Source organism: Mirounga leonina, unplaced genomic scaffold, assembly GCF_011800145.1.
Source record: "Mirounga leonina isolate KUSES-001 unplaced genomic scaffold, KU_Mleo_1.0 Mir_114, whole genome shotgun sequence".
Lineage (NCBI taxonomy): Eukaryota > Metazoa > Chordata > Mammalia > Carnivora > Phocidae > Mirounga > Mirounga leonina.
The window spans coordinates 435,651-448,424 of NW_023270265.1; the positions used below are offsets into that span (position 1 = coordinate 435,651).

General features: G+C 56.2%; 1 protein-coding gene across 1 annotated transcript in view; it reads left to right on the forward strand.

Annotated features, from left to right (window-relative positions):
- LOC118021074 (cadherin-23-like) overlaps window positions 1–12,774 on the forward strand; it is a 328,706-nt gene that overhangs the window by 280,819 nt on the left and 35,113 nt on the right. Inside the window, 6 exon segments of the mRNA XM_035021097.1 lie at window positions 110–211; window positions 522–524; window positions 4,259–4,408; window positions 5,646–5,774; window positions 6,718–6,846; window positions 7,574–7,801. Coding sequence (XP_034876988.1) covers window positions 110–211; window positions 522–524; window positions 4,259–4,408; window positions 5,646–5,774; window positions 6,718–6,846; window positions 7,574–7,801 — 741 coding nt within the window.

Consider the following 12,774-nt stretch of genomic DNA (forward strand, 5'->3'; position numbering starts at 1 on the left):
TTAGCGAGGGCTCTGCTTTGGCTGGAGCACGGGACAGCTTGGCAGCGGGGGCGGACTCTGCCTGGTGGGTATGATGTCGTCAGCCTTTCATCTGTTCCCTTCCCCGCAGGGTGTGATCACGGTCAAGGGCCTGGTGGACCGGGAAAAAGGCGACTTCTACACCTTGACGGTGGTGGCAGACGATGGTGGCCCCAAGGTGGACTCCACCGTGGTGAGTGAGACCCCGGGTGAGAGCCCCACAGGCCTAGCCCATCACCACCCCAAGGCACCCCAAAACCTACATCTTCACCAGCCACCCCCACACAGGCCAGGCAGTGGGTGAGGGTTTCGGCCACCCAGGGACAGCGCTGCGGCCGTCATGCCACACCTTCCTGGGCAGTCTGGGCTAGGGATGACACCACAGACCGGGGCCGGGGCAGGCAGCGCACCCCTGCTGGGAGGGGGCTGGGGGAGCTACAGACTGCTAACCATTCTGCTCTGGCCTTTTCTCTCCCTTGGCCTCCTGCCGGCTCTGCCTACAGAAGGTGAGTGGCCTGTGGACTGGGGCTGTCCCCTGTACTGTTGGCTGTGGCCAGTGCCAGCTCCATCCCTATGTGGCACTGCACCTTCCTGCATCCTCTGGAGACAGGCCCGTGGACAGGCCCGCAGCAGGTTCCTGCCCAGACCCTTCACAACCACTCCAGTCCCAGCCCATCTTGGACGCATTCCCCAGATCCAGCTCTGCCCTTTGTGCCAGCCCGTGGGGGCTGGGATTGGGGGTAGGGGGCACTAGAAAGGAGAAGGTGGGACACTCGATAGAAGGAACACGGAGGCTTCGTCCCAGCTCTGCTGTGTGACACAAGCAAGTTGCTCAACTTCTCTGTGCTTCTCTTCCTCGGGTCTAAAGTGAGGATCTTGCCAACAGCCCTGAAGCTGGCAGGAGATGGCGAATAAGAAGCCCTTTGTAAACTAGGCCCCAAGGAGCATATGATGGGAGTGGCATCTGTAAAGGGGAAACTAGCCCTCTCTTGGGGGTTGGGGGAAGGAGCATATAATGTTATGGAACATGGGAGGTGGGGCCCACGGTGCCAGGGCCTGGGGCGTGCTGAGGAAGGGCTGCCATGGGCAGTGGGAGTCACTGTCCTCAAGGACTTTAGGGCAGGAACACCACATGCTCGGAGCATTTTGAGGAGGGTGACTGCTGAGGCCAGAGGTGTTGGGCAAGGTTCTTAAGAGGGTGGGGGAAGTGGGTGAGGCAGGCAGGGACCTCAGGCTGGGGGTTGAAAATGGGGGTAGTCCCCAGAGGGAGGGTCTACCAGGTGGGCAGCCTGCAGGGATAACAAGAACATTAACAATGTATTGGGCTTGGGCCCCAGCCAATCCGGTCTGAGGCCATCTGTCGACCACATGGGGCATCCAGCTCATCCACAGCCTTGGTTATAGCCACATTCTCACTCCCCACTGGGTCCCTATCACATTACCCTGGAAGGATGGAAACCAACCCACCTTCCAGGCTAAGAGCCCAATGCAGCTGCTTGGGGTTCTCTGCCCCACAGCTCCCTGGAGGTGCTCAGTTCCAATGGCCCTTGTTGTGACTTAGTTGTATCCCAAAGCCCCCTCCATCCATAGGGCCAGCCTGGGGGTAGTGAGGCCAAGAGTAGCCATGAGCTGCATAGCTCCCCTGAGCCCCGTCAGTGTTCCCAGAGGGCAGCCGGTGAGCAGAACCCTCAGTGGTGGATACCAGGCAGGTACCATGTCCCGCCACTCCCATCTCAGGCTCCTGGCCACCCCAGCCATAGGAGCTGAGGCTCAGGTTAAATGGGGCCCTCTCATTGGGCCTCGGCAGCCTCATCTATAAAATGGGCACAGTTGCAGCTAGCCCCTCATTTATGGGGAGTCTGGGAACTGAGGCCAGGTGGAGCCTGATAAGCAGCCAGGGTGGCCAGGATGCTCCCCACCAAGGCCGCCGGAGCCCTTCTGTAGATCAGGCAGCCCCCTTCCTCCACACAGGCTGGGGGGGGCACCCTAAGCACACACTCCTGCGCAAGCCCTGATCTCCATAATCGCTATGCCCTCTTCCAGGAAGCAGGACCTATGGCTTTTTGCTCTGCCCTGGCTTCCTCCCAGGCCCCAGGGCCCACTGCCCCAGATACAGCAGCCCTGTTGGCCCCAGGCACTGTTGGAAGTGGTAGGGTGGAGGCAGCCTGAGGGGCCTTTTAAAGGTGGCATCATTTCCTCTGCAAGGCCGGAACCCCCAAACCGCAGCTTACCTACACCTGACTCTTCCCTGACCCCAGCAGCCCCCGTGGGCCCTGGGAGGGGTGGGGAGGCAGCAGGAAGGGGCAGACGGGGGGCGGGCTCTGGCATAACACCTTCAGGCCTGGGGCCAGGGGAAGTAGATTTGGACCATGAGGCCCTGTGTGGGAACACAGACCCAGATCTGATTCTGTAGACCTTGGCACCTGCCCTCCATTCTCCCCCACTGAGGCTGACTCTCTGCTACTGGGAGCACCTCACAAACAGCATCACAGTGGTAATCCTAGAGGAAGCACCTACTGTGTGCCATGCTCTGGACTGGGCTCAGGGTACAACAGATGTAGCCCAAATGATTCCCCAAAATCAGATGTAGCCCCTGCCTTCACAAACATAAGATACAGCAGGGGAGGGATGTTGATTAAATTATCACACCAGTCAATGTATGCTATAGGAGACAGTCTATAATAAGATGTCAAGGAAATCAAGGAGGGCTTCCCTGAGGAAGTGACTCAGGCTGAGATCCACAGAAAGCGTAGACATTTACCCAGCCAAGAAGGAAGAGCGTAAAGGCAGAGGGAATAGCGTATGTAAAGGCTCTATGGTGGGAGGCAGCACAGGAAGCCTGAACAATACTTGAGGGGAGCAAGAGAGTTTAGAGGAATCAGAGCACAGAGGCCATGTTTGGTTCTGCCCTGAAAATAGCATGGTGGGCATTATTGTGCCCATTTCACAGATGAGCAGACTGGGGCTCTGGGACTTTACAGAACTCCCTGACCAAAATCATGAGGAATAGGCAAAGCCTTGGCGCGTGAGATCATGCCAGTCTGCCAGGCAGGAAGCAGGACAGGGACCACATTGTACCACCCCTGAACTTTTTGTTTGCTCATTCATTCCCCAAAGCATCTTGGTGCTATAGGTGTTTTTGTACTTTCAGCTAAGGAAGTGGAAAATCAGAGAGGTTGAATCATTTTTTCCAAAATCACACAGCTGGTAAATGGTGGAGTTGGGCCTGCCTCCAAGCCTGGGCTTCTTGCCCTGCGGTTCTGACAGCTCCCTAAAGATATGGAGGCGTGGCTAGGATGGAGAAGAAGGAAGACCTGATTGGAGAGGGAAGAAGAAGGGGGTCTCCTCTGTAGCAGCGAGGTTCCCCAGGCTCTCCATGGGGGACTGTGTATGCTGCAGGCAGGCCTGGGAGCCCCTGTACCCCAGGCCCAGGGAAGGAGAAGATGAGGTCTGGCTTGGGGCAGGGTGGTGGGAGCAAGCCCCGCCTGGGAGTCCCAAAACCTGAGCCTCTCCCACCCATCCTGAACCTTCCCATCAGTGAGCCTAAGCGGTGCTCATGGCCATCTGTGCGCTGGAGGCTACAGACGCGAAACAATATGCTCTTTGCATGCAATTTGCACATTCCCGGTTTATATCTGACAGTTGGAAATTCCTCTCCTCTCCCCACTGGGAACACCAGGCTACCTCCTGGCCCCTTCTTGTTCCAAAGCCCCGTTTCCTTCCCTCTAATCCAGACGTGCCAATGAAGAGGCCTTCGGGCTGGATCTGGCTGCTAGATGTGTTTTGACCAGCCGGCACCGAAGTTTTTCCTTTAATTTTTATTAACACGTAATTCCTCATAAAAATCTGGATGCCAGGTTTCCCTTGAAAAACAGGAAGTTCTCCAATGTCAAGCTGGCGTTCTTCATGAATTTTTCGCTGAGTAGCCTCTGTCCCCTTTAGCCAAGGCCCGTGCCTTCCAGCTCTCAGCCCCACCACCTAGGAGTCCCCCCTGGTCCCCTACCCTGCTGTCCTGGCCCCAGCATTTGAATGCATCCAGCCCTCCCCCATCACACTGTGAGGAAAAATGTGCTCAACACCTGTGTAAAGTCCGAATCGGCCCAGGCAGGCTCTGAATGCTAGCTGACTTTCTGGAACTATCAGCTCTAGGCCCCGATGGGCCCATGGTGGGAGCCTGGTGTTTGCAGCCAGGAAGCGGAAGGAGGCGGTAGGTCTCTGGCTGCCTCCCCCCCCTTCCCAGGTCTATATCACGGTGCTGGACGAGAACGACAATAGTCCCCGCTTTGACTTCACCTCCGACTCGGCCGTCAGCGTGCCTGAGGACTGCCCTGTGGGCCAGCGGGTGGCCACCGTCAAGGCCCGGGACCCCGACGCCGGCAGCAATGGGCAGGTGGGCACCAAGTGAAATAGTTGGATCTTCCCTGTCGGTAGGAGGCTCACATAGCCTCTCCGCTAGAGAAGGGACAGTCAGGCTCCTCCCAGCCCCAGGCAGCACGGCCCTGCCCTCACCCTAGTCCGCGGTCAAGGAGAGGAGGCAGAGCTGTGCAGGCTGTTGGCCCTGCCTGGGTCAAGTGAACATGGAGCCCAGAGGCCTGTCACAGCTCAGCCCCCCACAGCAAGCTGAAAGCAGAGGGGGTTCATCCTTCCCGCTGACTCCTTCGTCACCTGATCCACCAACCACTCGGCATCTCGGCCCTGTGTGCCAGCCTTTCCCACGTGGCCCCAGGTCTCAGAGAGGACATGCTCCTCCTCCTCCCTCCTGCTTTGGGGGGGCCTGTCCCACGGCAGGAAGTGCTCCCTCCACACACACTCCAGGTCTGGAGGCCCCAGCGCACAAGGAGGACAGGTGATAGAGCCTATTATTCTTCCTACTGCTTTAATCTGTCCTATGAATCAGCTGGTATGTTTGAGGAGGTTTCCACCATTTAAAAATGGCTTGTTCGGGGCGCCTGGGGGGCTCAGTCGGTTAAACGGCCCACTCTTGATTTCGGCTCAAGTCATGACCTCAGGGTCATGAGATCAAGCCCCGCATCGGACTCTGCACCAAGCGTGGAGCCTGCTTGAGATTCTGTCTTCCTCTCCCTCTGCCCCCACCCCAAAGATGGCTTGCACACCTCTGGGGGCGGGGGGGTGGCTTTGGGGTCAGAAGCACAGGCGTTCAAATCTTCGTTCTCTTGGTCATTTGCAAGCTGTGTGACCTTGGCCAACTGTTGCATGTTTCTGAGCCTCCTGTCTGCAAACTGAAAAGAGCATCTCCTTCTGACTGTTGCTGCGAGGGCCAGATGGAACCCCAGCTCAGGCCCGCTTCTAGCAGGGCCTCCAGAAATCTCAGTACCTCCCCACCTCTGTCCTGGGAAACGTCCGTGCCGTGGGACCCACACGCACCCTTCTGGCCCCTGGGCCAGTAACGCTGACCTCTCTTGCCCCAGGAGCCTGCTACAGGTCCTGCGTTGGCTCAGTGCGCCTGCCGCACACATTTGTAGGGATGCGACCACCTCTGCATAAATGTTCTCTTTTCAGATGCCCTTACCGAGCAGAGGGTCCGGGAGGGCAGGGGAGGGGCTCGGCCGGATCTGGCGGCCTGTCCTCCCCACTCTCTCCCTCCTCTCCCCCCTCCTCCCTGACAGGTGGTCTTCTTTCTGGCCTCTGGCAACATCGCTGGGGACTTTGATATCATCACCACCAACGACTCCATTGGCGAAGTGTTTGTGGCCAGGCCTCTGGACAGAGAAGAGCTAGACCACTACATCCTCAAGGTGAGAAACACCCCCTGCCCCGGGGTCTCTGTTGACCATCCAGGTGAGAGCTTGGTACGGCCTGGCAGTCAGCTTCCCGTGTCACTGGTCCCCAGGGGACCCAGAGCAGGAAGCAGAGGTGTCCGTCCCCGCCATAGGAGCCAGGGGAGAAGGCTTGGCAGAGCTGATAGAGTCCTGACTTTTCCACAAACAGTATGACTTTGGACAAGTTGTTCACTCTCTCTGGGCCTTGGTTTCCCCTCTTGTGCAATGGGCAGAAGAACCCTTCCCTGGCCTGCCTCTGCCTCAGTGAGAAACAAGCGCAGGTGTGAGGAGTCCCAAAGGCCACCATTATTGCTGAATTGCTGTGGCTGGCCTGTTCCCTGAGGACTCTGGGGACCCCAGGGCTGCATTTCTGCAGGGGTCTGAGCCTGGAGAGCATTTTCTGCTGCCCCACAGGCATCCAGGAATCATCCGGGCTCCCAGGGATAGGCTTGGGCTATGGGGGGGAATCTCCAGTTCATTGCTGAAAAGATTATGGGAGGCTCTCTCTGTTTGCCAGGGTTCAGAAAGGAGTACATGGAACAAAGGTATTTGAAGCTAAAGGCAGGAGCCCGGGGTCTGGTCACAGGCCCAGGTCATGGTCGGGGGGCTGGCACAGCCCAGAATATAGTCAGGGGTAGAATCAGATGCTAAAGACTGGGCACACCAGAATCAGGTTCCAAATGATGGCCCCAAGTCAGACAACAATTGGGCAAGGATTGTTTGCAGCATGGGGCAGAAGGCAAAATCCTGGGGAGAGCCCAGGGCTGGCAGGCCACACGGAGGCAGGGATGGACCCTTGAGTCTTTCTGCCCTCCTGGTCCTCCCCACTGGGCAGACTGCCCTTTCACACTCCATATTCCTGATCTTTCCCCTACCTTTAGCCCTGAATCCAGCCTCCTCTCTCCTCTCCTTCCTCCAGGTTGTAGCATCTGACCGTGGCACCCCTCCACGGAAGAAGGACCACATCCTGCAGGTGACCCTCCTGGATGTCAATGACAACCCTCCAGTGATCGAGAGCCCTTTTGGGTACAATGTCAGCGTGAACGAGGTGAGGGCAGCTCTTGCATCCGTACAGCTGGATGTCCAGGGTGGACAGTGGGTGTGAGTGACCATGAAGCACCTGTTTAAGTGTCTGCCTGGCCCGCTAGGCTCTCCAGACCTGGCAGGTGGGGACGAGGCCCACTCACTCACAATTCCAGCCCTAATGCCAAGTCCTGGAATGCAGTATCTTTCTGTGGGTGGTGTGAAGAGGAGACAAGAGGAGAGAGAAAGAAGGAAGTGGCCTTCCACCACCAATAGGGATTTATCCCTGGGAGAGCTGTTTTTAAACAAAACAATGCATTTACTATTCATTCTTAAGACTGAGCCACTAAGGGAAATTTTTGCGCCAGCATCGCCAGGTTGGACGTCCATGAAAGCAGGAGCGGTAGAGGGGTTTAAAGGCCAGGGCTCAGGCCAGGCTCCCAGGATTCACACCTGGGCTCTGCCACTGACAGGCTGTGTGACGTGCATACATGCTTTCTCCGTACCTCAGTTTTCTCATCTGTAAATGGGGATGGCATCATACCTAACTCATAGGGTTACAGAGAAGAGACGGTGAAGTCACGCAGCCCTGCATACAGTGGGTGCCCACAGAATGTTCACCACCAGCATCTTCATCCTCCTCCTCGGTGCTCCACAGTAGACAGAGCAAAACTCTCTAAAGGCCCACGTGAAGCCCTTGGGCCCCCGGGGGCTCTGAATCCAGAATGACCTCTTTCCTGTTCTCCCCGCAGAACGTGGGTGGGGGTACTGTTGTGGTCCAGGTGAGAGCCACCGACCGTGACATCGGGATCAACAGCGTCCTGTCCTACTATATCACTGAGGGCAATGAGGACATGACCTTCCGCATGGACCGGATCAGTGGCGAGATTGCCACACGGCCTGCCCCGCCCGACCGTGAGCGCCAGAGTTTCTACCACCTGGTGGTGACCGTGGAGGATGAAGGCACCCCCACCCTGTCCGTGAGTAATGGGGGCAGCTGCAGGGAGGGGAGGGTGCTTGAAGGACAGCTCTGCCTTCTCTACGGGGGGGCAGCAGGGGAACAAGATGGGTGGGAGTGGAATGCCCGAGGGGGGTAAATCTTTGACAACTCCTCCGTCGTGCCTTTAGAAGGTCCGCCTCTGAGTATTTATGGAGGACCCGCGTGTGTATTTGGGGAGGCCCCGTGTGTGCAGAACTCGTGCGCTTGTTGTCCTGCACCTGCAGCCACCCCAAGCCTCTGTTGAGCCCTCTTTGCGCAAACAGAGCCGTTCTGTGGGATGGTCCAGAGTAAGCCTACACCTCCGGGCCTGGCCAGCCCCCACTCCACTTGTCAAGCTGTGTGCCCACGAGACTGCATTCACCCACACCCCGTGCCAAATAGGAAAAGGCCTCTTCCCCTCTGTCGCATTGCTGTGACACGCTGTCGCGATATGTCCAGGTTGGAAGGGACTGATGTTCTTGGTTCCGTCTGGTGCAGAGCCCCCGCCCAGGGCAATGTGCAAGGTTTGCGAGGTTGGAGAAGGAGGTGTGCCCTGCGGCACCAGAGGGCGAGGTGGTCTGGGGGCAATGCGCTGGGGTGGGAAATTTGGAGTCAGGAGTCCCGTGAGCTGGCTGCGCGATCGTCGGCAAGTCGGAACCTCTCGGAATGTGGGTCTCGTCATCCGTAAAGGGAGATGCTATCTCCTCTTAGGTGGTGTCTGGGGAGTTGAATTAGCTCATATCTGCGGAAGTGCTTGGCCAGCCCTGAGGAGGAGGATCATATTGGCTGTGTATGGGCGCAGTAATGCTGCCTTGCAAACCAAACCAAATGGAGAGAGGAACACAACCATTGATTTAGCACCAACTCTGCAAACTGGCAATTTAGACCTGGTTTAGCTGGGCTCCCCCCTTTTTTGGGGTTGGAGGGGGGCAGCTGTGTGTCATTGGATGGCTGGGCTTTTGGGGGTTGACCACCTATCAGCTGGGGTGACAGGGCCACCTGTCTCTCCTCTTCCAGAAGGCTAGGCTATACTTGTTCACGTGCAGCTAGAAAGGGTCCAGGAGAAACCGTGGAAGCATGCAAGGCCTCTTGAGTCCAGGTTTGGAACTGGGCTGAGGTTACTTCTAGCACATTCTGTTGGCCAAAGCAAGTCACAAGGCCAGTCCAGGTTCAAGGTGTGGAGAAATACACTCTATCTTTTGAAGGACTGAGTTGCAAATGAGTTGTAAAAAGTGTGGATACAGGGAGGTGTAAAGGATTGGGGACATTTTTGTACTCTGTCCACCCTAGGAACTTGACCATAAATGAGGCCTCAGCCCTGTCCCTTTGCCCCCTACAGGTGACTCTGTTAGACCCGTCCCCTCTGGCTCAGCCCTATGGACTGTGGGGTCAGAGCAGGCCTGGGCTGGGCTGTTTATCTGGAGTGTCTCTGGGGAGGATGGTGGAATTTGACCAATCCCAGGAAACCACATTCTGAGATGCTGAGGTTATGGGACTAGCTCTGGGCACACCCTGGGCATCCTCAGCTCCAGAGCTGCCAATGTCCCCGCTAATCACTTTAGCTGTCCCCACCCAGTGAGCCAAAGAGAGGCTTGTATACAGGACACATATAACTGCCTGAGGGGGTAGGGGTATCAGTTACTGTGGTGACATGGAAGGACTCCGTTTTAACACCCCTCCCCCGCCTCCCCGCAACTGCGCCTGGCTTCAGGGCAAGTCATCATCCTGGTTATCTCACCAATGGCCTTTAGAGACGTGTTTGGCTACAAGTGACAGAAACTTTATAGTCATCAATAAATCAGAATGCATTTTATTCACATAACAAAAATTCTGGAGAGAATTACAAATGTTGGTTTTGTGCTCAGTGATGTCAGAGCTAATGCCTCTTGGCCTTTCCCCCATGGTTACAGGATGGCTGCTATAGCACCAGCCATCATGTCAGCATTCAAGGCAGGAAATGACAAGAAGACAAAGAGCTATGCAAGCCATTTCTGCCCCTTTATCAAGAAAGCAAAAGTTTTTCCAGAACTATTGTCCAGAGTTCTGCTTATGTCTGTGGCCAGAAAAGATTCATATGGGCACCTCACTGCAAAGGAGATTGGAAAAAAATGACAGGATTGTCAGGACTGGCTTATTACCTGGAAGCCAGATATATCACTCAAACGAAAGCAGAGCTTGTTAGTGAGGGAAGGGCAGAGAACAGATCTGGGGTGGGAAACTGAGAGCATGTGCCCCTCCTCATCCTGACCTAGGCCAGCAAACACAGCAATCTCACCCCTGCTCCCCCCTTCCCCGCTCCCCACAGTCCTAGAGTTTCCTGGGGAGGCAGTCAGTGAGACCCTTGACATTCTGAGACCTTGAGTTTTAGAGGTGACATCTAGCTTCCTTTTGGTCTTCAGAAGAAAGGACAATTAGGGAAATGTGAAATCACCCCAGCCACATTTAACCACCAGGAATGGGTGGGCCGCTACTCAAGCAGTTCCTGCAGAACTTGGGACTGGTCCCTGTAGCTAGAAAATTTCCATCTGTTGACAGACACCCTGACCCCCCCGCCTCCAGAGACCCAACCTAGCCCAGTGGAGGCCCATGAGCACTGCCTCCTCACACATGGGTCCCTGACATTCTAGCCCCACCTCGAAGCAGATCTCGGGCTTTCCAGCTCCCTGCTAAGACTACGAGAAGTTAGGTGGTGAGAGGTATAATCTCCCTTTCTCTACATTCCTCATTCTGGCCATCACCAGCTCGGGCCCTGGAAAGCACCTTCTAGATGACTCAGGTCAGGCGTGGGGTTCCCTGAGGCCATCACCGAGCAAATCTGTATATGGGCTCCTGGGCTGTAACACTGTGTTCCGGACAAACGGCATCAGGGACCAGCTGGGAAAAGATTTATAGGAGACATTTTTTAGGTCAAAAGGAATCTATCCTTTCAACTTTTTTTCCTGCTGCTTCAGGTTGAGGAAAGATCCCTGGTACTTGACTTCTGTAAGGGACACACGACGGTGAAGAATTGCAGTGACCACGGGAGCATAGTTGAGAACTGAGCATTAGAGGATATTTGTTCGTTCATTCAATCGTTCGTTCGTTCGTTCATTCATTCAGGCAGACAGTGTTCCCTGAATGCCCACTATGTGCCAGGCCCCAGGGATACTGGGAGGAAACAGTGTTGGTCCCTGCCATAGTAAAAGGCCTCCGAGTAAGGAAGGCACTGAGGCTCTCCAAGCACAGGGGCCAAGGTGCAGATGGGACTGCATTGAGGAGCACTAACAAGGGCTTGGGGAAGGCTTCTTGGAGGAGGTGACAGCTGGGCTGTCTTGTCACTCAGTCATCGTTAGCACAACAAAGCATATCCTGGACTCGGAGATCCACCTGAACAAAGGCCTAAGATCAAGCAAAGACCAGGGGTGGGTTTGAGGAGCTGCACGTAGTTCAGGCCCGTGGCAGCATTCAGAGCCAAGAGTGCAGCTCTCTATCTATATATCCTTCCGGTGACATTGTCTCTGGGGTCTGCCCTAAGGGCTGACTGCACTACTTTCTCACGTGCCCCCTCCACTTCTTCCCTGTACAGCTGAGCCAGGGTGAGGACAGGGCACAAGCCGCAAGCAAGGGCCCTGCAGCCAGTGCCCAGCCATGATTGGCATCTGCCTCCGAGGAGCACTGGACCCCTGAAGATTTGCTTCCCCTCTAGCTGGTGAACCCCCAGGGTCAAGCACAAAACTGAGGGCCAAGCCAGAGGTGACCAGAGGAGGTCCCTTCCCTGCTGTTGGGCAGATTTCACTGGTTGGGTATTCGAGGATAGGATTGTGTTAAGCCCTCCTGCTCCAGCCAGAGCCCTGAGGAGCATCCCAAGGTTCCAAGAAAGGTCACCATGGTCTTATGGGTGGATGCCACCCTGCATGTATCTGTCCAGAGATGCCCGGCAGACCCACACACTGACCTGTTGTTTCCACCTACAGTTATCCGCCTGGTCCAAGCCAGCCGTCACTGGCACAGGACCAGCCTCACAGGGGCAAGTAAGAGTCCCTCCTTTCCTCTTTCCTCCTTTCATTCAACACCAAATACGTGCCCAGCCTGTGCTAGAGGCTCGGAAGTCAGACATGACTTGGGTACAGTCCTGTCCTCAAGGAGCCCCCAAACTAGAGGGGAGATGGACACGTAACAGAGAGTTACCACTCTCTGATGCGATAAAGTGCCAGGAACTTGGAGCCAGGAACCAGGGAAGGTTTTCTGGAAAAGACATCATTTGCATCTGTGACTTACGGAGTGAAGCTCTCTTAGCGGGGGGCCTGGGATTCAGCCACCAAGAGAAATCTTGTATCTGAGCCCTCTTATCTCTTCATTTCACCCTGGCCCCCCTTCCCCCAATTTCCTGAGAACTGTACATTCCTGTCCCACCCAGCTTTTAGCCCTGTATCACCCAGAGCTAGGAACAGCTGTGCAGCAAGGGGCATCCGGACCAACCCAGGCCTGTCACACAATAGTGTGCCACCCAGCCAGGGGAAATCATTGCACAGCCTCTGCCCTCTGGCTAGCTCCAGGCCGCAGGCAAGGGAGGCCCGGCTGGGGGGAGGGGTCTAAGTGGCCGTCAGGGAGGCCCCTTCAAGAGGAAGGGCCGGGCCGGGAGAGGAAGGACGGAAGGCAACTGGGAGGTCAGGAGCTGAGCCCCAGCCACAGAGGCACCTTGGCAGGAGGATGGAGAGAGGGAGGGCCTGACGGGAGGTTTCGCTGCCACACGAATCGCAGCCAGCAGGTTAGAAAATCCCAGCCAACCAGCTCTGGCATCTCAGGCTGGTGGGGACCTGCAGAAGTCACCTGTCCAGGGAGAAGGACAGAGGTCACCCACCGCCCGCTTGCTGGTCCAAGAGTTGCCAGCGGAGAAAGTCTGCGAGCTGGGGACGTTGCTCTTGGCAGCTGACCTCCTATCTTTAGGGCCAAGAGCTCTTCTGTGTATTAAACTTGGACCCTGCTGTTGTTGAG